The sequence below is a fragment of the Gossypium hirsutum genome, chromosome D06 (genome assembly GCF_007990345.1).
Source record: "Gossypium hirsutum isolate 1008001.06 chromosome D06, Gossypium_hirsutum_v2.1, whole genome shotgun sequence".
NCBI classification, from domain to species: domain Eukaryota; kingdom Viridiplantae; phylum Streptophyta; class Magnoliopsida; order Malvales; family Malvaceae; genus Gossypium; species Gossypium hirsutum.
Window position 1 is genome coordinate 63,538,343 of NC_053442.1, and position 26,798 is coordinate 63,565,140.

General features: G+C 32.1%; 2 protein-coding genes across 2 annotated transcripts; both read right to left on the reverse strand.

Annotated features, from left to right (window-relative positions):
- Nucleotides 1–1,626: 1,626 nt before the first annotated feature.
- LOC107962404 (berberine bridge enzyme-like 21) lies at nucleotides 1,627–3,774 on the reverse strand. The gene is made up of 2 exons (XM_016898785.2): nucleotides 2,024–3,774; nucleotides 1,627–1,847 (listed from the first exon to the last, which is right to left on the reverse strand). Exons 1-2 carry the CDS (start codon nucleotides 3,600–3,602, stop codon nucleotides 1,738–1,740), a joined length of 1,689 nt encoding a protein of 562 aa, XP_016754274.1. The 5' UTR covers nucleotides 3,603–3,774; the 3' UTR covers nucleotides 1,627–1,737.
- Nucleotides 3,775–21,628: 17,854 nt separating this feature from the next.
- On the reverse strand, nucleotides 21,629–22,935 carry LOC107963220 (mitogen-activated protein kinase kinase 4-like). The gene has a single exon (NM_001327735.2). It carries the CDS (start codon nucleotides 22,915–22,917, stop codon nucleotides 21,868–21,870), a length of 1,050 nt encoding a protein of 349 aa, NP_001314664.2. The 5' UTR covers nucleotides 22,918–22,935; the 3' UTR covers nucleotides 21,629–21,867.
- Nucleotides 22,936–26,798: the final 3,863 nt, after the last annotated feature.

The following is a 26,798-nucleotide window of genomic DNA, read 5'->3' on the forward strand; positions in this document are numbered from 1 at the left end:
TAAACCAAAAATTCTGAAAATTTTATAGTAAGAAGATATGTGAGTCTAGTTTCAGAGAAAATTAACGGATCTCAATTCGGAGTTACATAGCTCAAGATATAAATAATTTTGTGACAATGACTTAAGTGGACAACTTTGAATGAACAAATAAATAAATAGTGAAATTATAGCTAATGTTACATATAAGCATGTTATATACATTAAGGATGTGGAATGGAGAGGAGGAGGAGGAAAATATATGATTATTCAACTAGCATGAGTTTTCATTAAAAATGGCTAATTTGCATGTTTTAGGTTGAGGGATTAAATTGAATAAGAGTAATATTTTAAGGATAAATTTGTAAAAATGTCAAAAAGTGACCAAATTGCATGAAATGAATTTTTTTATTATTTAAATTCATAAATTGAATGAAATATTAATTTATATCAAGATTGGGTGTAAATTCGAGGAAAATAAAAAATTACCAAAATGTCCCTAAATTTTGTTATTTCTGCAATTTAGCTTGGTAAGTTCGTGTAACTTGAATTATATTCTTAGATGATTGAAATATATATATATACATATTGGATTGAAAAATTGATTTGAATTGTGAACATGAGAAATTGTGAATTGAATGAAATGGAAATAAAGCTTTGAATTACATGAGTAAATATCGGGTCTCGTAGGCCCTATTTGTTATGAATATAATATTTTGAGGATATGTTGTAAAGAACTATAAAAGCACGTTAATAATTTAAAAGTTTTAATTCGGATGAAAATTTTCAACTCAGTTTAATACGTATGCATATGTTTGCCTTCTAGTAATGCCTCGTACCCTATTCCGGCGTCGAATACGAATAAGGGGTGTTACAATGTGACATCGCCAGATTCGGTCATAACGTTTAGACCGGGTTTGGGGTGTTACAATCACAAAGACTAATGAAAAAGAGTCAAAATCTATCCTTGAGAAAGACCGGTCCAAGTAAGTGAGGGTAGGAGAAAGTAAGGGAAATGAGCCTCAAGTCTCACCTAGTTTCAATCTGATCATTATTAGTGCTACTACCTTACTAGAATCGAATCACACAACTGTGATCATTGAGGACGACAACACCTTAGTGGGTCAGGCCCATCACGTGGGCTACTCTATTGCTTCTTCTTCAAAAGATCTTTTGCATGCAATGAGGAGGGTTGATACGTCTAAGCATGAGATAACCAAGCGCGGGTTTGAAGTGCGGAAAAAACAAGGTCGTGCCAAATCTTCAGGGTCGTTGTCTAAATGGATTGATTCAATGACTTGTCAACTAGATAATCCTGATAATGTTTCGGAATAATCCATGTTTGTCGTGATGTGTTGTTAGAAACAGATTGTTTGGAAGCGCTGCATCATGTTAAGGGTACTATGATGATATAACAGCTAGATTTGTATGTCATTCATGCCATTCGAGACCTGTTGTGTCGAGGAGGAATGATTATTGGATTTTCCTCTTGGTCTCAACCTCCTGATTTTGCTTTGAATGTGTTGCATGAAGATGTTACTAATTTATCTTTTCCTAGATTGATTGCAATGGATTAGCTTTTACCCTTCTTAGTTAAAAAAAAAACTGATTGAATTGGTATCACTCATGGATTCTACCTCAATTAAAAAATCACAAAAAAAAACCTTACCCCTTTTACAAAATGACAAACATTACAATAAGAATATTTTGTCATTTTATATGTATTACATCATATTAGCTACTACACAATTTTTTACCTGTTTAAAACAAATCACTACATAAGCTAAATATAAAAACTATATAATACCAACAAGTATTGACGGCAGTGATAATGCACGTTGCACTTCCATAAGAAGAATGTAGAATCGAACCTTGAAAATCACATTGTCGAAAGGGACGCCCATGAATTCCGAACATATGAAAAATATAAAATAAATTATTACCAATAAAACCCCTCGAGAACATTGTATTATTAGAAAAAGAAAGAAAAACTATGTTATACATAAATGTTGGGAAACAATTGCTAAATTGGGTGTCTAAATCTTACTTGATCGAGGTGGTATACTCTGTTCATTCCTAAAGAAATTATTAGCATCAACGGCAGTCTTCACATCAACCAATCTTTCATAATTCCCATTAAAATAACTTTCTCCATAAACTTTCCCTTCTTCATAACTCCATTTTTTAGTAGATCCAACATCAATATCTCTATAATTGAAATAAGCACTCCTTGGATTTTTAGACACAAACGGTGTCATAAAATCATGAAGTAATTTAGCTTGAGTTGTGAAATTCTTATCTGCTTCACTTCCAGGTTGATCCCAGTTCACTGAGTATTGAATTTTATACAGGTTTCCGGCACGGTGGGGGAACGGCGTTTCATCGGGTTTGATTTGGTCCATTCTGCCGCCGTAAGCATTGAAAACCATCCCGACTTTGCCGAGTTCGATCATTTTTTGCCAAAGTGATTCTAACCCAGATTTAGGGATTGGGGTCTGAACATAATCTGATTTTCGTTTTAGAAAACCGGCGTCGTTAAGATCCCGATCGAGTAAAGCCGTCGGTGGTGTACCTAAATTGAAATTAGCCCACCATAGAACTGAATCGATCCATGTTGTTTCATTACAGTTTGATTTTCCGATGGATAATTCCGGGAAATCTTTTTGTAGAAGAGATACGAGACTATCGGAATCTCCCAAATACAAAGCGATTACAGAGATTCTCGCCGTTTTTTTCTTGTTTCTCGTCACCGGTTGTAAAAGCATTCTCATGAACAGATTCTCGTCGGTCGTCGGAGCAATGGTTTGCCATTTGAATGTTATATCGGTGGCGTTTTCAGTTAATAATCTTTCGATTCTGAAAACGGTGACGGTTTCCGGTACAGGGACGAGTTTTATTTTATAAGATAAAACAACGCCGAAACTGGCTGCTCCGCCGCCTCTTATAGCCCAAAAAAGGTCCTCCCCCATGGTTTTCCGGTCAAGGATTTTTCCGTTCACGTCGACTAATTTAGCATCCACGACATGGTCCACCGACAAACCGTACTTTCTTATCAAAGTACCATACCCAGCACCGCTTAAATGACCACCAACGCCAACAGTAGGACAAACCCCCGCCGGAAAACCATGAACTTTACTATTTTTCCAAATGTTATAATAAAGTTCACCGAGTGTAGCACCAGCACCGACCCAAGCTGTTTCATCAGCCATATTAACCGTTATTGACCGGAGATTAAACATATCGAGAACAAAAAAGGGGTTATCAAAAACATAAGACAACCCTTCATAATCATGACCGCCGCTACGGATTTTGAGTTGAAACCCAAGTTTTTGGGAACAAATAACGGCGGCGGAAACATGGGATTCATCTAAAGGAGTGATGATGATGAGTGGTTTAGGGGTTGAAGAAGTGTTGAAACGGGCGTTTCGAATGTAAGCACGTAGAACAGAAGTATATGAAGGGTTGGATTTAGAGACTATAATGGAGGAAGCTGTGTCAGTGGGAATGGATTGGGTTAAACATTGAAGAAGGGCTTGATGAGTAGGATCTGGAACCGCCATTGAATGATACAGGTTGAAGAAGAAAACTACGGATAGAATAAGGTACGGACGCATTGGATTCGGCATTGTAGTGTTTGATATTTTCTTGGGGCATTTGTTCGAGTATAAGCTTGATCTTCACATGGTCTTATTTGTAGCATATATAAGAATATATTGGGAAATGGGAGATTTTTTTATTATTATTTGATGAATTAAGAAAAAAAAATCAACTTAATTAATAAATCTACTTGATATTTGGCACTCACTATGGGTGTAAATGTAAAAAAATAATTAGTGGGTATTTTTTATTATAATTTAATTTGATAATCTGATTATTAGAATCTTATTTTTAGAGTAATATTTGAATTGTCGCCCAGTCGATCTAAACCTCTACAATCGAAAGTATTGTCTCTGTTTTGAGGTTGTCTTCAACCTCCGTAGAGAGCTTTGCATAGTTTACGAAGGAAGACACCTCAATTATTAGAGATAAATACTTGTAAGACTCGAGAAAAATATCAATATGGAGTATGTGAATAATAATAAATATACCTAAGTGCCCCAGTATTCGAACCACCAATCAAGGCTTAAAGGTAACATGTTTACAAACATATTTTTAATATTTTATAAAAAAATTACACACTTAAAACTTCTAATGCACTTTTTCAAAATTTTATCTACTTAAAAAGAATTATGTATTTTCTATATATATTTTTTTTTGAAACACAAGTTATTTGACTAACGTGTTGTAGGTTTTTCTTGGAGTTGACTAACCAAAGTCTTAAAAGTTGTTTGAAAACTAATAAGTGTTCATGTTCAATACATTAATAATAAATAAAAAATATTATTATCCAATTAATTCTATAGAGAATTAAAAGAAAACCTGGGATGGAAAAGTTATTTTTTTAATATTATGAAAGAAAGAAATCTTTGTATTAGAAATCGGGTTGCGTTTTTTCTTTTTATTTAAAGAGTAAATAAAATTACATTTATTTCTACTAATAAAAATTGATATGACTGATAGACTAATTAAACAAATAGGTATATATATCTCATTTTGACATATAATAACCAGTTTTTAACAGTAAAAATAGATGAAATTTTTAATAGAATAATCAATTTACTTTTTAATCTAATATATAAAAATTATTTTACTCAAATTTTAAGTAAAATATAATTTGACTTTTAGTACAAAAATATTCGAATATTTGTTAGGGGAATAGGAACTCAGCAGCACACAGCTTTATGTTGTGGGCAACTAGGTCCCATAATGTAACGTGGTTACCTACTTGCCTTAATAAATAAAAAATGATTAATAAAATTAATTTTGACTTTTCAATTTCAGCGCCTATTATGGATGAAATCTTAAAAATGTTGCCTTCTCCACTATAAATATTTATTAGCCGGTATAATGTAAATAAATACTAATTTTAGGGTAAATTATAAAAATAGACATTTTTGTTTGCTTCAGATTACATTTTAGTCACTTATGTTATCGTTTTGTTACGAAGTGGTCACTCTACCATTAAGGTCTGTTACGGGGTCCTACGTGGCAGTCCAAATGGGTTTTAAATGCCAACTTAGATGCCGTATGTTACAGTCCAAAATAAATGTATTTAATTAAAAACCTATTTTCATCCCAGCAACTTGACATTCAAGTTGGCATTTAAAACTCATTTGGGCTGTCGCGCAGGACTATCATCAGGGAGGTAACAGAGTTTAACGGTAGAGTGACCACTGCGTACAAAACGATAATATAAGTGACTAAAACGTAACATTTCAAACATAAGTGACTTAGACGTAATCCGAGACAAACAAAAGTGACTATTTTTATAGTTTATCCTAAATTTTATTTTTCATCATTTACGACGAGTGCTTATTATATTTTTCTGAATTGTATTTACAAACAAATTAATAATTTTTCCTTTAAAAAAATCATAAAAATATGAAAAAGGAATTATTTATCATTGTTTATCTTTAAAAATAGTTCATTGATTTGGACCCCTTCGTTTAAAATTAAATAATTAAATATAGAAAGATAAATTTCAAAATATGTGCAATGTTATATGATTTTTATTTTGGTACAATAATTGAATTTAAGTTAATTTTGGAGAAGGTGAATATCGGACCAATAGACCACAACTTGGGTTCTATGTTATATATGAATTTGATTTTATGTAATTTTATTGAATTCAATTTTCACAAATTACTAACATAATTAGTAATATACAAGTATTTCGCATTTACGTATTTATATTTATATAATATATATAAATAAATTTATTTATTTAAAAGTGTACAGTTGAATCAAAATCAAAATTTTATTTGTATGATTGCACCAAATTAAAATTCATGTATAATTTTAAAATTTATACCAATATAAAATGATCAATATTTATGATCATAATCGAGTGCTAGCTAGATTTTTCTATGGGTTGGAAAGCTTCTTAACTCAGTAGGCTCAATCCTACTTGGACCAGGCTTAGGATAAAAAATTTGTCTCTTGAGCAGACTCAACTCGAGTTCAATTTATATGATAAAAATATTTTAAAATTTAAATTTAATTATAAAAATATATGAGATATTAATATAAGAAGATATTTTTAATATTTTTTTAATTTTTAGACAGCAAAACAAGTTTTCTTAAATAGGACGGGTCTATCCAATAAGCAACTCTAATGTTAGCTTGATGTCATAAAGTCATAAAATTTATGGGCTATGGAATAAATTTGGACACCTTGATTATCTTTTTTTTTCTCAATTAAGTATAATTTTTTAACATTAATCCCATTATAGGTTCTTTATCATATATGCTTTTTTTTTTATATAATACTTAAAATTACCCATAGCCCCTCCCCAACCCTTGAATAAGAGGATAATGTGCTTCAGTGCACTCAAACTCACGTCCTCCTGTACTGATAACAATGTCGATGCCAATAAAACTAAGACTCAATCGACTATAATTAAGTATAATTAATTAGAAGTTTCGAGTTTGAAAAAGAATATATAAATATATATAAAAGGAGATTCTTTATATATAGAATTTTACTTAAAATAAAATCCAAATCTAATTTCTTTCTCTCCTTAATTTTCGGTGCCAAAGCTTTTCCATTTTTCAAACGAGTAATGTGATAATTGTCTGTCCATTTCAAGTTTCCTTTTAATTTATAAAATAAAAAATAAAAAAATCAAAGATTCCTTTTTCTTTTTTCCTTTTTAATTACTTTTTGGATTCGGTTAATTAGACATGTTTGAGATCAATGGGCATTAGCCGAACTTTGGACGGCCATTTCAAACATTATGTTATTATTATATTTAATAATAATTTTGTATTTAAATTTAATATATAATAGCAGATTGAGTCTTAGCTCGACTGAGCGCATTCAAACCCACGTCCTCCTATATTGATAACAATGTTCATGCTTGAAACGCATTATCCTTCTATTTATGGGTTAGGGAGAAGTTATGAGTAATTCTAGACATTGTGTTATATATGAAGATTAAATGTGAACAAAACCTATAATGAGGTTATTTAAAAAAAATTAATATATACTATATATAGTTATTAGTATGAAAATAATTTTATAGATTTGATAGCAATTCAAGCATTTAGTGGGCCCGAGTTGAAGATTTGATAATAACATTAGGGTAAACTACACTCAAAGTCAGTAAACTATTTGTAAGTTTACATTTTAGTCGTTTAATTTCTAAAAGTTATAAAATGGTAAATGAGTTATTCAAAAATCTTCATTTAAGTTATTAGATTTTTAAAATAGTTATTGTATGGCTTTCTTTGTTAGTCCACCATTTGCGCAATCAAAAGCTCTCATTCTCCTTTTCTTTTATAATTTAATTTTTTATGGAACAACTTTGAACATTACAAATTTGCGAACCAAAATCCAAACAACTTTCTTCTTCGATCTTCAGCACTAATAATCATATTGACTTGGATCTAAGATGTGTTTTTTTACTCGTTGATGGGTACTGATCTACCGTACCAATTGTCAAATCATCACTGAAGCTCACTAATCAAACTTAAAAAAAATGGCTTAACAACCCAATGACTTAAATAATAACTTTCGAATAGTTCAGTGACTTAAATGAAAACTTTTAAATAGTTCAGTGATCATTTTGTAACTTTTGAAGTTGAATGATCAAAATATAAACTTACTAATAATTTAATAACCTTAGGTGTAGTTTACCCTTTCTTTTAAAAATTCAAGTTGATATGTTATAATAATATTGATGAAATTTCATTTAAACATAAATCACTGGTTCCAATCTATTATGTGGGTGATGAAATTGCATTTTAGCTTTAAAATATATATAACTCAATTTCAACCTTCAAAAATAATTTATGACTTCATCTCTACTATTATGTGTGTACCTTGTTTGGATAAATTATGATATTCGATTCTGTATTGAGTCTTACTTCGATTATATATATAATTTATAGTATGTATTTGTTGGTGGAATTGTATTTGTAAACAAACTCGGTTTAATATATGCCATTATTCTTGTCTTGCTCATTCTAACCTTTGCTTTTGTCCTGCACGATATTACTAATTTATTATTATGATGATGATAATGATGATGAGGTTGAATGTTTAGTTATCAATACGGGTGTAAATGAGACACAGTTGCTCATAGGTTATTTAAGTTTGACTTGAAATAAAATTGAACTCAAACTCTCAATCGAGCCGACCTTGAGCTTAGTAATATTCGACTTGAACGACTTGTGAACTTTATTGAGTTTGTCATATTTTTATATTATTAAATTATGTTATTACTCTTAATATATATTATTAACTCTAAGCTTAGTTATTTAACCAAGCTTGAGCTTGACTACAAAATTTGGTAAATGAGCTTAATCAAGCTCAAACTCGAGTAATTTGATTATATCTTGAGTCGAGCTTGAATTTAAAAATAAATATTTAATCAAGCTCAAATCGAATATCAAACTCTAAAAGCTTAAATTGAACTCGAACTTAAAAGTATTTAAATTCTATTCAATCCAATTACACCTCTAATTAACGATATATCCTTATTGTTTAGATTTATTTCGAATTTTAGAATTTGAAATGTGTTTCATATCAGAAACCCTGCATATTATAATAAGGTATAAAATAAAAGAAAATAATAAAAGTAGCAAAAGACTTTATAATTTATTTTATTTGTTAGCATGTTTGACCGATCTATCTTAACTATTTGTTTATATAACTTTGAGATTTTTATATAGCTAATCTCGAGATTATAATTGGAGAAAAGATTGGATCTAAGTAATGTTACTTTTCAAGAATACTAATGCGATTTACTTATACACTATGATATGCAATCATAATAAGATATGAGATGACTTTATGAAGAATTATTTTAATCATTTATATCATTATATTAAGTATAATTGATTTGATGAGATTTGAGCATATGATAATGTATTGAAGTTTGAATATTGTATAAGGAAGCCTTGTTGAAAGTTGTTATGGTCACAATTACAACAAAGAGTTACAACTATGCCTTTAATTTCTCGAGTTGCATTACTTGCTTTATTTGGAATTAACAATCTTTTCAACCAAAAATGGTTGGGTCATAAATTTACTAATATTATGGGCATTTGTTGGCCCGAAGATTGATTTTATGGAGGAACAAATCTTTGAAGATTGAATCGATCTAGATCAAGCAAATCATATCTTTGTTTTGTGAGGATTGGCTTGAATGATTTGAAGACTTATAATCCTACACTTCACTTTAGAAATGTCTAAATAATCCTAAACTTATTATGATACTTGTAAAACCTTTTTATATGACTATTTTAGCAGGATCTTGAATGTAATTGATAGGTATTTTAGCAAGCTTAAAATTTTTATATATTAGGGGTTTGTATAAGATAGAATTAAGGAGAATGATTTGTGTTTGAGAGTGCATTTTGTTAGTAAAATAAGCGTGTTACTTCATTTCCAGGGAAAGCTTAGAGGGTGTTTGGTGTGATTGAAATTTATTACTTTCCATGAAATTTAATTGGTTGGAATATGATTCAAATGTTTGGTATGCAAAAATTAATTTATTTTCTTTAGAATGTAATATTCTCACGGGAATTACTTTCTTACAAGTAATAGAAAGTGATTTCCTTGATAACAGATATGAAATTACTTTGCCATGTTGATGGAAAGTAAAAAGGATTTGCTAAGACATTTGTCTACTATATTTTTTGTTATAAATATTTTATTTAAAATACACTTTTTGTTATAGATATTTTTTAAAATATCGTTTTTCATTAATATTAAATCTTAGTATCAAGATAATTTCAAGCCATATATATATGCAATATATGAATACACTTGAATTTATATCTACAATGTAATGAGGAAAATTTTACAAAATTTACACATTCACAATCTTGAGTTAATATACAAGTAATTTTTCAAATGTATTCATGTAACGAATTCAACCAAAACTGTGAGGAAATCATAACATTGTGGACTAATTCAAATATTTGTTAAAAATTAAAATGATTGAAAATATTGAAATACATTAATATTATATTTTATTTAATAAGGATAATTTTGTAAAGTATCCTTACACTTATCCCAAGAAAGTATCAGTACATCAAACGCTCCCCTCAATCATATTTCATTTGAACCATAACATGGGAAAACACTGAACGCTTCCTTAGTGGAGAGAAACCTATATCTCAGGTGCTGAGATTGCTAGACTAATGAGTGGTAAGATTTAAATAATTGTTCACAAAAGATTAAAGATAAATGAATTTTCACTTTGAACAAAACCCCGCAAATGTAGATGAAAACCAACCTGCAACCAATTACTTTTGTTTTTTTGTTGTTTCGTAATTCTTCTTGCAAAAATAAATTGTTTCTTCATATCCATTTTCATCTTATTAGATTCTTTTGTCTAGTGGGAAGTCTTACTCTCCCAAGTCTAATTCTTTCCGAAGCCTTATGCTTTTTCATTCAGAGCTTTCTTCCATTCTAGTTCCTTTAGGGTTGAATAAACATTTCTTTTAAATATGATTAAAATTAGTCCTCACAACACGAAATCTAGAAGACAATCCTTCATAATGTAAATGTGTTTACCATTTAATTTCATGATTGAATGATTATTTTATAGTATAATTCACAGTAGTTGCTTAGGCACAATTATAATATCCTATAACTCAAACTTAGCGATTGAGTCAGGTGAAGGGTGTTATAATACTTTTGAATGATGATTACACTTGTATTTAATAGTAATGGACACAAAAGTAATGGAGGGGAGTCGAAACCTTTACTGAATACATTAAATTTCTATTGATGTTTGTTGTGTTTCTTTGATTAATTTTAGTTGTTTTGATACTTTCTTTTTAATACTAAACAAGGAGTCAACTATTTTGAATAATGATTTAGAGGAAGTTTAAAATTAAGAATTTATTGAGTTCGACTATTGGTTGTAAGTTCAGTTGCAACTAGATGAACAATGGAAAGAGTAAAAATAAAAATGGACACAGAAGTTGGTTACGCAATTTGAAAAACTTACTTATGTGGGGTGTTGAAACCATTTTTTTGAATCAGGTCGACTTTTTATTTGAAAAAAAAATGAAAATGGACATGGGAGTAGCCACCAATCCATTTTGATGAGGTGGGATCGGGTCACCTCGAAAAGTGGTTGTTTTTAATAAACGGTTTGATTTATTAAAACAATGATTTTTTGAGGTGACCCGATCCCACCTCATCAAAATGGATTGGTGGTGACTCCCATGTCCATTTTCATTTTTTTCAAATAAAAAGTTGACCAGATTCAAAAAAATGGTTTCGACAGCTTGGCGATTCCACTAGGGACCAAATAAGAAAGTCAAGCCACGAGTTTATTAGTTCTTTTCTTTTTGTCAAAAATTGATAATTTGGGGTTAAATTTACGATCCTTTCATTGCATTTCATATTTATGGTCTACATCATTTTGATATGTTTGCTTTATTGGTTCAAGTCTTTTAATCTCTACATATTACACCGCATAATCAGTCGATTTTACCCTTTTAAATGGGAGTGAAAAACTATTCCTTTATGAGGTCTTCACCTTCGTATAGGATAGCAGATCACTTTTGGGATACATCCGTACCTATGTCTTCATGAGATTTTCATCTCCGTATAGCCATAGGGAAATGTATTCCCCCAAACTGAACTCGGTCCATATGAGCTTATAACGAGTGAGGATTGAGGAATCTGTCGGTTCAAGTACCCTTACTTTAGAACCAAACTGCATATAATGAGCCCTCAGAGCCTACCCTAGGTAGAACCACGCCAAAACCCTAGTGGTCATCCAAATAGGGGATCTTTTTGTTTTTTATGTTTTTGTACTGACATGTTTTCTTTTGTTTTGGTTATGATTGCAATGCATTTTCATCATAGAAAAGAGGTGTTGATTCACATTCAGTTGCTAAATAGAGAGCTTGTCATGAAAAATGGATTTCTTGATAAAGTGGAAAACAATGCGGTCGTCTAAATATGGTTCGAGAAAACGTAACGAGGGAAGGATGATAGTCTGATGAATGAGTACACGACTTTGCTTCGTTGCCAGAGGATTCAAGCTGACAAAGATTATTCGAGAGCCACCAACGTTCCAACTTTCTTAAAGAAGCTAACGAGCATCACAAGGATGAGTGAACAATGAGTCGCGACTTGGATCAAGCAAAAAGGAGATAGATGAGGCACCCATTTGAAGAGTTCACGAGATTCGATCTTAACATACGGATATGAGGAAAAAGATCGATGTCTTCACTTTGAGTATTAGGGCAAGACTGTATATGTAAATATTTGTTTTATGTAAAGAGATTTGTTTTCTAGTAAAGTTGTTCTAATATAATTGAATCAGAATCAACGCCTCTTTTTGCAGTCATTCCATTCGTCTACATTACATTTCATTGCATGCATTAAATTTCACAAAAGGACCCTAATTAATCGAAATTGTTACAGTTACCTTGGAAACTAACAAAAATCCACCAACTAAATATCGTTACGGTACCCGCCGCAAAACCAAAGAAATGGATCAAAGATTAGAAAGATTAGAACAAATGTAGAAGGATATGCAATATTAGTTGCAAGCGCAGTTGCAAGAGCAATTAGCCAAAGTTCAACAAGGCATGAGGGATCAGATGCTAGAATCCCAAAGAAATATGATGAGCCAATTAATGCAGTTACTGGCTGGAGGGCTTGAAAAAAGGAAAAGCCTAGTGGTCAACTTGGGGATGATAATGAAGACCCTACCTATCCCCCAGGTTTTACCCCGATAAGTGTCCAGGCCCAACCAGACGCTCATACACAAGGGGCACTCGTTACTATCAGACCCCAACAATATCAGACCGGTACCTCGGCACCAATGAACTACCTGATAGGCTCAGGTTCCAATTCGGGGAACAATCCAACCAATCTTGTAGTTCTTGATCTAGACGAAATGACAGAAATAGAAAAAGCAAGGGTGGAACTGCCAAAACAACTTGAAGATCGGTACAGGTGGTTGGAGGAAAAACTCAGAGTAATGGAAAATACTGATTACCATTACGGGGTTGACGCCAAAGATCAGAGTTTGGTCCCAGATCTAGTACTCCCGCCAAAAATCAAGACTCCAAAAGTTGAAAAGCATAATAGGATTAGTTGTCCTGAAGCTCATATCACAATGTTCTGCCGAAGAATGACAGGATACATTAACAACGACCAATTGTTAATTCATTGCTTCCAAGATAGTCTAATTCGGCCGGATACCAAATGGTACAACCAGTTGAGCCGTGCCAAGATCCACTCGTAGAAGGACTTGGCACAGGCTTTCATGAAGCAATACAACCATGTAACAGACATGATACTTGACAGAATTACACTACAGAATTTGGAAAAGAAGAAAAGTGAGAGCTTTAGGCAATATGCCCAAAGATGGAGAGAGGTAGCGACATAAGTCCAGCCACCTCTTCTGGAGAACGAAACTATGATGCTTTTCATCAACACTCTGGAAGCCCCATTCATTAACCATATGTTGGGAAGCACTACGAAGAGCTTCTCAGATATGGTAATGTTTGGCGAGATAATTGAAAATGCAATAAGAAGTGGGAAGATATATACGGGGAATCGTCAAAAGATCAACCCCAAAGAACAAGAAAAATGAAATGAATAACCTGAGCATGTATAATAAAAGGTATTCCAAATCAATCACTGTAGGCCAGCCGAGGGCTGTAACCACTAGCTATCAAAGCCTTTCAAGGAAAGAATCCATCTCAAAGCCAAACACAGAAAGACTCCAGTTCACACCCATCCCGATGACATATAGAGAGCTGTATCATAATCTGTTTGATGCGCATGTGGTATCTCCATTCTACTCGGAACCTGTGCAACCTCCATTCTTAAAATGGTATGATGCGAACGCCCAATGCAAATACTACGCAGGAATAACAGGACACTCAATTGAAAACTGTGCTACATTTAAAAAGTTAGTTGAAAGGTTCATCAAGATGGGCATCGTGAAGTTTGGCGATCCATCAGGACCTAATGTGGCAGGAAATTTGTTACCGAGTCATCCAGACCTAAAAGTAAACACAATAATTGAAAGTGGAGGAAAGAGAACCAAAACCAATGATGCAGAAGTAAATACCCCACTGAAATGAGTTTTAAAAAAATGATAGACATGAGATTAATCATTCAGAATTTAGATAAGAGACCAAAAGAGATGAGGAGCTACTGTGAGTTCCACGTTAAAAAAGGTAATGAAATCCAAGAGTGCATTGAATTCAAAGCTTTGGTGCAGAGCTTAATGGATAACAAAGAGTTGGAATCCCTTGAAGAAGTCAAAGGCCCAAAAAGAATATTGAGGAAATTGAACGTTAACACCGTATCTGAAGAGGGAGCCAGGAAAGAGAATTTATCGGGCATTTACCCTTATACACCTGGTAGTGTTTTGAACAATGGGATTGTGGAAGAGATCCCTGATTTTTTTAGACCTAACTCGTAGTAATGTCCAAAACACGCTTATTGCTCTCAGCCTAGGAGCAATAAGAATCTTTTTGTGAGATAGGCTTATGTCCAACATATTTATTTCAATAAAACGCATCTTTATTTCTCACTTTAAGCAAATATTCTTTTATTGTTTCCATTTCATTCATCATCATAATATACAGATAAATATTCTTAGTTTCTTGTGATCTTCCTTCGTCCCTATAACAGGTCTCCAGATATCAATGATATGGGCGACACTACTATTGACTCAGAACTTTCTTTTGAGCAAGATATGTGTCCAGAGGGACCACAGGATTTTAAAGATGACTGAGATTGTAACTTATCTCCTGATTTGTTAAGGATGGTAGAACAAGATGAGAAATAGATCCTACATTACAAAGAATTAATAGAATCCATGGCCTTTCTCTATGTGGGGCAAGGATGTCATTGGACCGATCTCGCCAAAAGCTTCTGGCGATCATCGATTCATCTTTGTGGTCGTCGATTACTTCACTAAGTAGGTGGAAGCTGCTTCATATGCCAATGTCACAAAGTCGACAGTCAGTAAATTCTTGAAAGAAAAGAAATCATATGTCGGTATGAAATGCTAAAAAGGATCATATCTGACAATGCACTAAATTTAAACAACAGCACGATATCATAAGTTTGCAGTCTGTTCAAGATTAACACCATATTGCCCCAAAATGAACAGTACAGTGGAGGTAAAAAAAACTCTACCGAGGCAACGCCTTTCTCTTTGGCTTATCTTTGTTTTACCCATTGAAGTCGAGATTCCTTCTCTCCGAGTTTCTTTTGAATCCAATCCTGATTGAAGAGAAAGGTTCAAAGTTATCTATCATGGTCAAATGTACCAAAAGCAAATGATACGAGCTCACCAAAAAAGGTTCGTCCTCGAGAATTCCATGAAAGGGATCTGGTATTAAAGAAGATCCTTCCCATACAAAAGGACTTTAGAAGAAAGTGGATGCCAAACTGGAAAAGACCTTATGTGGAAGGCCTTATCTGGAAAAGTGTTGATTTTAACCGTGAAGGATAACAAGGACTTGCCTAATCCTATGAGTTTAGATTCAATCAAAAACTGTTTCATAAAAAAAAAAGAGGCCAAGGCGAAAACCCGCAAAGGGCGGTTTAAGACCAAAGGGGTTTTGAATTGAAAACCAAAGAAAAGGGCAATTCAAATTTTGATCAAAGGTGGAGCATGTGGTAGTCTTACTATGCCTAAATTAGCAAGAAGGAGGGATGCTACATCTTGGGGCATCAACAAAGCATTTTGAATCTTCGAAACACATATCAATTTTAAAAGGGTCCTCAAGAAGTTTGTGCGGAAAAGCTGATGCTACGATATCTGGGGCACCTGTTTTCATCTTATTCATTTCGCATCTTAGCAAAATTGGTTATCTTGATTAATTTATTCATTTTGAGCTTTGCTCTCAATAAAATTTTACCTTGTCCATTATGATAATCTTTTTCAAGCTTCTTTTCATTGAAGTAACAATTAATGGACTAATAATATTCAAGTAAAAGGAATTCTGCATATTACTCTAAAAGCTTCTAAATGGTACGAGAACTTGAAACAGGAATATTATTTAAAACTAACCAAATTTATGAATTGGAAATATTTGGGAAAGAATAGTCTAAATTGTGACTATTTTTTTAGGTTTTTTGTCAAAGATAACAGCTGAGCAAGAATGCAGTGTAATACGTCAATGATAGAACATTGATGAACGACGAACAATGGCAACCTAAGCATTAAAAAGGGATCATTCTCAAAAAATGACATTCTACATTCATGAAAATATCATTCATACACATCTAGTTAGGAGCATTTGATTCATTCTGATCATGAGATCCTAATCATTTGGCATAAATAGGCCCATGAAATGGATTTTACAGGTCATGTTACCCAGTGAATGGTGTAACAGGTCAATGAAGCCACTAATCCTATACCCCTGAAGTTGCAGTGGGATGCAAGCCTTATCTCCCTGAAGTTGCAGTGGAGCAGGTTGAAATTACTAGTCTTATCTCCCTGAAGTTGCAGTGGAGCAGACTGAAGATAGCGAATCTTATTTCCCTGAAGTTTCAGTGGAACGGATTGAAGCTATAAATTGCAGATCTTATCTCTCTGAAGTTGCAGTAGAGCAGATCATAGCAAACCTTATCTCCCTAAAGTTACAGTGGAGCAGGTTGAAGTTACAAGTCTTATCTCCCTGAAGTTGCAGTGGAGTAGACTGAAGATAGTGAATTTTATATCCCTAAAGTTGCAGTGGAACGGATTGAAGCTATAAATTGTAGGCCTTATCTCTCTGAAGTTGCAATAGAGCTGATCATAGAAAACCTTATCTCCTTAAAATTACAGTGGAACAGACTGAAGATAACCAATCTTATCTCTCTGAAGTTGCAGTGGAGCAGATTGAAGACAGACAACAAATCTTATCTCCTTGAAGTTGTAGTGGAGCAGATTAAAGCCACAAACCTTATCTCACTGAAGTTGAAGTGGAACAGGTTAAAAATAAACCAATCTTATCTCCCTAAAGTTGCAGTGGAGCAGATTGAAGATGGGATACAAATCTTATCTCCCTAAAGTTACAGTAGAGCAGATTAAAGCCATAAACCTTATCTCCCTAAATTTACAGTGGAGCAGGTTGAAGATACCAATCTCATATCCTTAAAGTTGTAGTAGATCAAATTGAAGCTACTAATCCCATCTCCCCGAAGTTGCAGTGGAGCGGATTAAAACTATGAATCCTATACCTCTGAGGTTGCAGTAGGTCAGATTAAATCTACCAGAGCAAGTCTTATCTCCCTAAAGTTATAGTGGAGCAGACTAAAACTGCAAGTCTCATCTCCCTAAAGTGGCAGTGGGTTAGAACAAGGCTACTCGAAGAATATGAGCACTAAGAAGTCAAGATTCGGTAAGACCGGGCAAAATTGGTCCTTCTTAAAAGTCTTTGCTCCATTCTCGTTATATGACAACGAGCAAAGTGGGGAAGCTGTAATGGCCCAATTTTGCCCGAGCCCAAGACCAAATACAAATAATAAATAAAACCAAAAATAAATAAATAAAGTCCAAATATAAAAAGTCCATTTACAATAGTTACAAGCCCAAATTACATTAAATCCAGCAAACCCAAATACAAGCCCAAATCAAAAAACCCTAAAGCCCAAATGGCCCAAAACTTAAACCTATTTTCATCAAACTAAAAACCCTAGGTGCGCTGCACCTAGGCCTACCGCCTCTACCACCCCTAACAGCCCTAGCCGCGCCACCGCACGCCAGCCTCCTCCACGCGCGTCTGTCACTTGTAAGAAACCGACAAAACATAAGCCAACAAGAAGAGAAAAAAAATAGCAAAAAAATAAAAAATAGAAACAAAAAGTTTGTAATCCAACTATAAAAGCCACAAACACCCACTTTGTATTTTTTTGGACAGATTATGAATACAAAAATACACAAAAGAAAAAAGAGATTTTGAGATAGAAAATCAAAAGGTGATTTATTATTTTTTTCTTATTTTTGAAAGAAATAAATAAAAGTTAAAAAAAACCTTACCTGTTGCTTAATAGGGGTGTCGCCGCTGGGGCCACTATCGGTTCGCAAGGCCGTCGAATCCTCTAGGATTCGGCCAAAGGTCACGACGGCAAATGGTGGAAGCCGAAAGGCTTTCTTCCTTTTAGAGTTCTTTTAAGTTTTATTTTGAAGATTTTGGGCTCTAAATTAGTTTATGCAAAAAATGGGGTCAAAAAATAGGTTCGGGACGATTTTCAGCCACCGTGGACGGCGGTGCCGTCGCCGGTGACCGATGGCCGTCGCGGCGGCGACTAGCCAGAGCCAAGGCTGGACTTGGGGGGTTTTAAGAGAAAAAGAGGGGTTAGTTGATTTTTTTAGGAATACTAGAAGAAAATGAATTTGTTTTAAAAAAAATTAGGCTTAAAGAAGATATCAAAACGACGCTGTTTTGGGATAGCTTGAAATGCCCCAAAACGATGTCGTTTCACCTCTGACCCAAGATCCGACCAGTCCCTTTAAGAGGATCCGTGTTTTTTTTACAAAATGGGTTATTTGCGCGTTGGCCCTTCCGCTTTTATGGCCTGTTGCAATTTAGTCCTATTTCCCCTTTCAATTTCTTTTTTTGATTTCCCCATGTAATTTTATTTTTATTTCATTTTAGTCCCTTGTGAAACTGTGCGTTTAGGGAGTTTGGGATAATTTCCTGTTTAGTCCCTATTTCTTTTAGCGCATTTTATTTTGATCCTTATTTCTGTTTTATTAGTTATTTTTTATTATTTACAATTTATACTCCTTAATTTTATTCTGATTTCAAATTTTTTTTACAAACTGTTTTTTTATTACTACACTTTATTTATTTATTTATTTATTTTCAACTTTTAATCAAATTTTATATTCATTTATTTATTTATTTATTTTTATATACTTTCAAATTTTATATTATTCACTATTATTATTATTATTATTAATGTCATTGTTATTATCATTATTATTGTCATCATTTTCATCATTATTATTATTGTTTATGCATATTAATATTATGATCCATTAATATCAATGCTATATATGTTGTATTTTGTTACGCATATTATGTCATTGTTACTCCAAGTATGACCCTTTTTACGTTTTAAACGATTTTTTAAATATAATCAAATAAACTACACGTATATCGTTTTTAATATTGAGTTAATTTTCACCCACATTCAAAAAAGAAAACTTTTAAAAATAGGCAATATTTCGCATTTTGGAGATTAGAGAAATCGTACCCCAACTTACGGGATTTCAATTTTCTCGATAAATCTAAATAGCCAAATATCCTTTTAAAATTAAAATACATGAAATTTAAATAAAAAATTCTAAAGGCAAGCTTGTTCTCGAGGGCTCAAAATGCCGTGTCCTAACTTACGGGATGTGACATTTGTTATCTTGAGACGAGAGGGTCTTTGACATTCGTTTCAATTTGTTCAAGCGTTTCTCTTTTAAAAAAATTTAACATTAAGAGGAATCGTATTGTAAATTCTTTCAAGTTTTGAAATTTTCGATATTAAGACATTAATTAATCAATTAGGTATCAATTTTGGGCGTTACGAGGGTGCTAATCCTTCCTCGGACGTAACCGACTCTCGAACCCGTTTTTCTGAATTCCGTAGACCGAAATCGTTGTTTTAATAAATCAAACCGTTTATTAAAAACAACCACTTTTCGAGGTGACCCGATCCCACCTCATCAAAATGGATTGGTGGCGACTCCCATGTCCATTTTTGTTTTTTTTTCAAATAAAAAGTCTACCCGATTCATAAAAATGGTTTCGACATGGGGCATTGGCTAAAGAGTAATGCATTATCAATCTACATTACACAACATGATTTAAGTTCAACTTACCCACCAAGTTGTAACCTCACTTTTACGCATCAACTACATGACTCTCTTTATTAAGATTTTTCCTCTTGAAAGCTTAGTTACTAAAAAGTAATTGCACTAAAAACAACTACTCCAAAAGTTAAAACATGTCTTAGGCATTGTAGTAATTTATAAATTAGCAAGTGTCAGAATGAAATGCAATAATAGATCATCACAATTTTACAGCTAGATACACAACAGTAACCTCAACCAAACAGTCTACCTCAAACTTGATCACATAAAGGAAATAATCATGCTTGGTGTACATGAATTGACATAAGAGTACAAGAAAGGGTTAAGAATTACCACAACCTAAAAAGGACATCACCAAGGTGACTAAGAAATAAGAATGCATCCTAGTTTACGTGTAAAGTAATAAAAATTAAAAAAAAAAGTAGTAAAAGAATTATAGAGACTTTTATTAGTAGTTAGATTGTATTTTGTTTCTTTTACTTAAAAATAAATAAATTAGTCCTCATACATTAGATCAAAGAGTAAACTGGTCATTCTATTAAAAATTGTATACATTTCTATTGTTAAAAATTACTCTTTGTACATAAACATGTGGTACATGTGACACATGATGCGTATTGTCTAATTATTCTATCAGTCAAGTCAGCTTTTAACAATACAAATGCATGAAATTTTTTTAAAAAAATGATCGATTTATTTTTTTGATTTAATGTATAAGGACTAATTTACCCATTTTTTTAAGTAGTGCAATCTAACTTCTAGTGTAGAAACTAATGTACTTTAAAAAAAAAGTCAATGGATAAACTGGGAAATTACGCAATTGAAGGTGAAAAATAAGTACTAGCATATGTTTATAGAGCTGGAATATTTATCAACAAGAAACCTGATATTCCCACCCAATTTAAGTCATGTTTAGTTTACTTTCGAGGTCAGAAATTGTTTTCCATTACAAAAATAATGTAAAGCTAACGTTAAAATCATGGTTTGACAAATCAAATAAAAAAAAGGTAAAAAAATGGTGCTGTTGACTTTTAGAAATTGACTTTTAAATGAAACAGATCTATTATTCTCTCATAGCTAAACTTCATCTCTTTTTTTTCAATGCCAAAGACTTCTATAAATTTTCAAAAGCCAAATCTTTTTCTTTATTAATTTTTGAATTTACAATTAACTATATCAATAATTTCAAGCAATATCATTCATTATAAGTACTAAACTGAATCCACTGAGCTCATGATCCCAAAGCCCCATTGGCTTTTTCTACACTTTTTCTAAACCAACCTTTATCTAACAACAATTCTAAATTAAACCTTATACCCACTGATGCAAAATGGTAGCAATAAATGAAAAAAGCAACCACATAAGCTGAAGAAAAGAAAAGAAAAAGCCAATGGATGAAGTGGAAATTAGGCAATCTAACAAAATGTCTCTAAAAGTGGCAACAATCAACAAGAAACCTAATATTCCACCCTGTTTAACCCCAATGATCTTCTTGCAATGGAAGAATATGGCAACCAAACAACAACACAAGAATTCCAAACAATAATAAGCATCCAAGCCAAAAAATATGGAACTTTCCCTTTTTATATTTACCAGTCTCCAGTATTAGATAATAGATAAAGATATCTAACTACCAAGGCTAAATCTAAACTATATAGCAACTCTTTCAAATATTAATAGAATTGAAAGAGCCCATAAGCCAAGCTAATGAAAAGCATAGTCAACAATGAACAAAAACATGGAAGGAATTCATGATATAACAGCATTTTTTGTTTCTCCTTTCTTCTTTTTCTTTTGAATATTGTTAAAACTATGTTTTATAAAAAGACGAGGATTGATTAACTGAAACATTAAGAAAAGAAAGAAAGACCATTGACCCAATTGACCCCAATTCCTCATCATTTTCAAAACTTACACAAGAATTATTTTTTTAATGGAAAGAAAACTAAGAGGAAAGTGGTGGAGGGGGTAATAATTGGTGTAAATTTCAAGCAACCTGATTTTGTCCTCTGATTATGAAAGGATGCTGCAATAATTGAGCTGCCGTCAATCGCCTTGTCGGATCCTTCTGCAAACAACATGATATAAAATGCCTAAATTCATAAGAAGCAGTGGGCGGTGCCTCCGGTGGTTGAGACAAACAAATTGCACACATAAGACTGGCCCAATCACCTTGTCTTCCCACCGCAAAAGGAAACCTCCCTAAATAAAATTCCAATATGCTAACCCCTAAACTCCAAATGTCACCAGCGTAACCATCGTATTGTCCTTGGTTTAAATCAGTGTTGATCCGTTCAGGGCTCATGTAAGCTACTGTCCCAACGGATGAATTACATGGATGCATGGTTTGATCCAAGATCCGACTCACACCAAAATCAGCTATTTTAACCTTCTTCTTCGAATTGATCAACAGATTCGAGGGTTTTATATCGCGATGAACGATGTGTCTCCGGTGAAGGTAGTTTAAACCATTGAGGATTTGTCGAGCTAGATCCGATAAGTTAGATTCGTGTGATATATGAGTCCCTTCTAAAGATCCAACATCCATGAATTCCAATAGGACCTGAATTTCGCCATTTTGATCGTACATTTCATGGCATTTGACAACGTTAGGATGATTAACATCACGGAGGATTTCGATCTCTCTACGGATCTGACGACGGACGGTCTCTTCATGGTTCCCGTAGATGACCTTAAGTGCATAAAGGCGAGACGAAGGACGGTGGATGACTTTATACACGGTGCCTCCCGCGCCGCTTCCTATTCGGTTGACCCGATCGATTTCCGATAAGTTGACTTGTTTAGAGTTAGCGTTACCGTTGGAGCAGGTTGACCGAGCAGCGTTGGAAGCCGGAGGAAGTGGAAGAGGGACGGGGAGGGATACGGTTCGTTGAGGAAGCGGTACGGTTAGTTCCGCCAGCCTACGTGGGCGGTTTCTATTGGCGGAGGAAGAGCCGCCAACTGCCGGCGGTTGAGAATGTTGATTGGGTCTCATTTCTCCGGAAGAAGGAGAATTGACGGAATTGAGGAATAGCATTAAGATTTTTTTTTAAAGATTTAATGTTTTGATAAATAAATTTTTTTGTTATTTATTATGGTTATTATAAGAAAAAATTAATGAAAATTTCAAATTAGAAAAAAAAGTAATTATAAACAAGAAAAACAAACTCATAAAATATTTAAAAAATAATAAATAATTAACACTGTTGGCAAAAACAAGAAATAGATGATACTAATTTTTTAAGGTAAATAGAGTTTAATTTTAAAATTAAAAATATTTTTTTAATTATTTTATATCAAAATTAAGATCAGATTATAATTATTGTTTTAATCATTTTATTATAGATTCTAATCATATCTGTTCTTTTTGGCATAATGTCTAAAATTACTCATCACCTCCTCCCAACCCATAAATAGGAGAATAATGCATTTCAACGTATTCAAAGTTCAAACCTACGTCCTACTGCATTTGTAACAATACACATACCAATCAAATTATGACTCAATTACTTAGTTAAGTTTATTTTTTACTACATTATAAAGTTTATCTTAATTAGACTTGGAAATTTAAAAATAGCTAGACTATACTATTGAGTTAAATGAAAGGAATATTTTTAGAAGTTGACTGTTTTTAAGGTAAATTATTAAAATAGTCATTTTTGTTTACTTCAGGTTATATTTTAGTCACTTATGTTTAAAATGTTGCGTTTTAGCCACTGAGCCATTAATTGCCATCAACACTGTAATGGTAAGCTGACATGGCACGTTAAATAATTATTTCAAACAAAAATTTTAGGTTAAATTCTAAAATTGGTCCCTATATTTTTTTTTCATTTTGAGCAATTTTTTTCTTTTATGCTCTTTTAACTTTTCTTTTCTTTTTCATTCTCTTCTACTTCTCCCCTACTTTCCTCCCTTCTTAATTTCTTTTAACGTAGTTTTTCTATGTTTTCCATTTGTTAAAACTAGTCCACAAGCTCGCCTCACTAAAAAAAATTAAATTGTTTTAAAAAATAAAAGTATAGGGACTAGTGTTAACAAATGGAAAACATAGTAAAACTACATTAAAAGAAATGGAGAAGGGAGGAAAACAAAAGGAGAAGCAAAAGAGAATGGAAAATAAAGAAAGAAAAAACGGAAAGTTAAAAAAAATTAAATTGCTCAAAATGAAAAAATATGGGGACCGATTGTACAAATTAACCTAAAATTTTTATTTGAAATGATAATTTAACGTGCCACATCAACTTACCATTACACCATTAATGGCAATTAACAGCTTAATGACTAAAATGTTACAACACGATAACATAAGTGGCTATAAGGTAACATTTCAAACATAAGTGACTAAAATGTAACCTAAAGTAAACGAAAGTGACTATTTTGGTAGTTTACCCCTATTCTCTTATTTAAAAATAATTAATATTATGCTGTTAAATAAATAAGGGACAAATTTCAAAACTATACATGAAGTTTGGTTTAATGTGCAATTGTATATAAGAATTTTGATTTTGTGCAATTTTATACATTAAATTTTGATTCGATTCAATTATCACAAATTATTAACATAATTATTGATGTGACATCATTTTATGTTTATTTATTGCGGACGAAAATAATTATATTTATCCAATATAGAAATAAATTGATATATTTTACAACCAAAAAATTTGATGTATTTATTTCTTTAAACGTGGATGATTGAATCAGAATTAAAGTTTCATGTGTATAATTGCATTATATTAAAGTTCATGTATCAAATTGCATATTGAATCAAAATTCATGTATGATTTTGAGATTTATTCAAATAAACAAATATTTGTATTAAATTTTATTTCGAACATATAATTTTAAATATTTTTATTTTACATTAATTAAACATAAATATTTTATTTTTGATAATAAACAATATTTTTTTATTTAAATAATAAATACTAATATTTTAGATATTAGACCAAAATTTGAAATCCTTTATATTTTGGTATATGTAAACCACAAGGAAATTTCCTCATATAGAGTTAACTTGAATGGAAAATTATATCAATCAGTTTGAACTTTGATAATGAAATGTGGACAAAAAATTTTGCTCCTTTATATTATTGACATTAACAATTATTATTATATTAATATAATTTTTTTTTAAGTTTTTATTATTATTATATTTTAATCTTGTTTATTTGTTGCTATCATTCAATGTTTGAATGAATATGAACTTGAATTTTCATATAGTGTGTACAAATAGATTTTTTATGTCATTTTTCTTGTATGAAGATAAACTTGTCTTTTTAAAGAAAATTGGGTATGAATTTCCTACCTTATAATAATATGAACTTGAATTTTCATATAGTGTGTACAAATTATAGATTTTTTTATGTTAATTTTCTTGTATGAAGATAAACTTGTCTTTTTAAAGAAAATTGGGTATGAATTTCCTACCTTATGTTAATGTCACATTACTTAATTAGATCCATTTCACCTCATGGTCAGGTTAAGCTTTTTAATGCTCTTTTTTGTGCCTTGATTGATTGATATTTTAAAGAGTGATTTGACATTAATTTAAAGGTTGAAGTGATGTTGGTATGCAAAGCTTATAACGAGTTAAGTGTTATCGTGAACTGATAACGCGTAATGAGAAAAGAAGGTTAAAGATTCTCGAACAAGTTGCTTAGTCTTCACTTGCAGATGGTTGGGTGAAGTTGAATATTGATGGAGTGATCGGTGGCACCAATGATGAAGCTTTTGTTGGCGGTGTTCTTCGAGATGCTAATGAATCTTAGTTACTAGGATGCAATAGGAAGGTGGGAGTGTGTTTAGTTACTCAATACAAAGGGTTTTAGAAAAATTCAAGTTGAAAGTGGTAATGTTGCAATTATACACATTCTTAATAATATTAATGAGATAAGGAATCCTTTAGCCATTGTGAGATTAGACTTGTACAATACTTTTAACTTAATTGTGAGGTCAATTAAGTTGAACCAAGTTCGAAGAATATCAAGTTCGAGCTCAATTCTAAACTCTCAGCTCAACTTGATCGACTATTATTTTCGAAGTTAAACTCAACTAAAAATATAACGGAATTACTTGAACTTAAATTTAAGTAAGCTTGTTTGTAAGTTTTCTTGAGTTTGAACTTGAAAAACTTTTGCATATAAATTAAAGTTAATAATTAATTAAAATATTCTAAAATAATCAAATTTCAACTGTAAAATATAAGCTTGATTATTTTTTCAAATGTAGAAATTATTTCGTTTTCGAATGAAAATCAAATCACACCAAAAATTTAAACCCCACACACACACAAAACCATTTTTCACATATCAAACCAGTCTTTGGTTATTTGGATTGCAATCCATAATAGATTGTGAATTGAATATGTATGATAGATATACTCGTTCGAAAAATGAGGTAGAGTGCAATTAAATTTTAAATTCAAAATAAGTCCTTGATAATTTCGTACTTAAATGTGTTTCGATTTGAATTCGTTAGTTGAACAAATTGCTTTCGTGAAACAATCGTATCTCAAGCTGTAGAACTCAAAATTAGGTTAAAAAGATATCTCCAAGACCTACAACTGATTACTTTTCACTTTTCCTAGATCTAGTTGGAAGCCCTCCAAAAATCAAAGTCGAAGTTAATTAGAGAAGTCCTATGAGATTTCGATTTCTCTCGAGGATCTATTCATCTCTACTTCTAACCTTTCGATCTTCTCTACTATCTGATAACTCACGGATTTCAAAATGTGTGAGCATCTTATAAAAAATAAACACATATTCAAAAACCCTTTAAATCCACAAATAATACATATTTATATAGAAGCTTATTAGCTTTACTATTAATCTAATATATATTCTATAGCAATTACCAAATTCACAGATTAAAACAAAGGAAGTAAGTTTGACTATATTATCATATTTATTACCT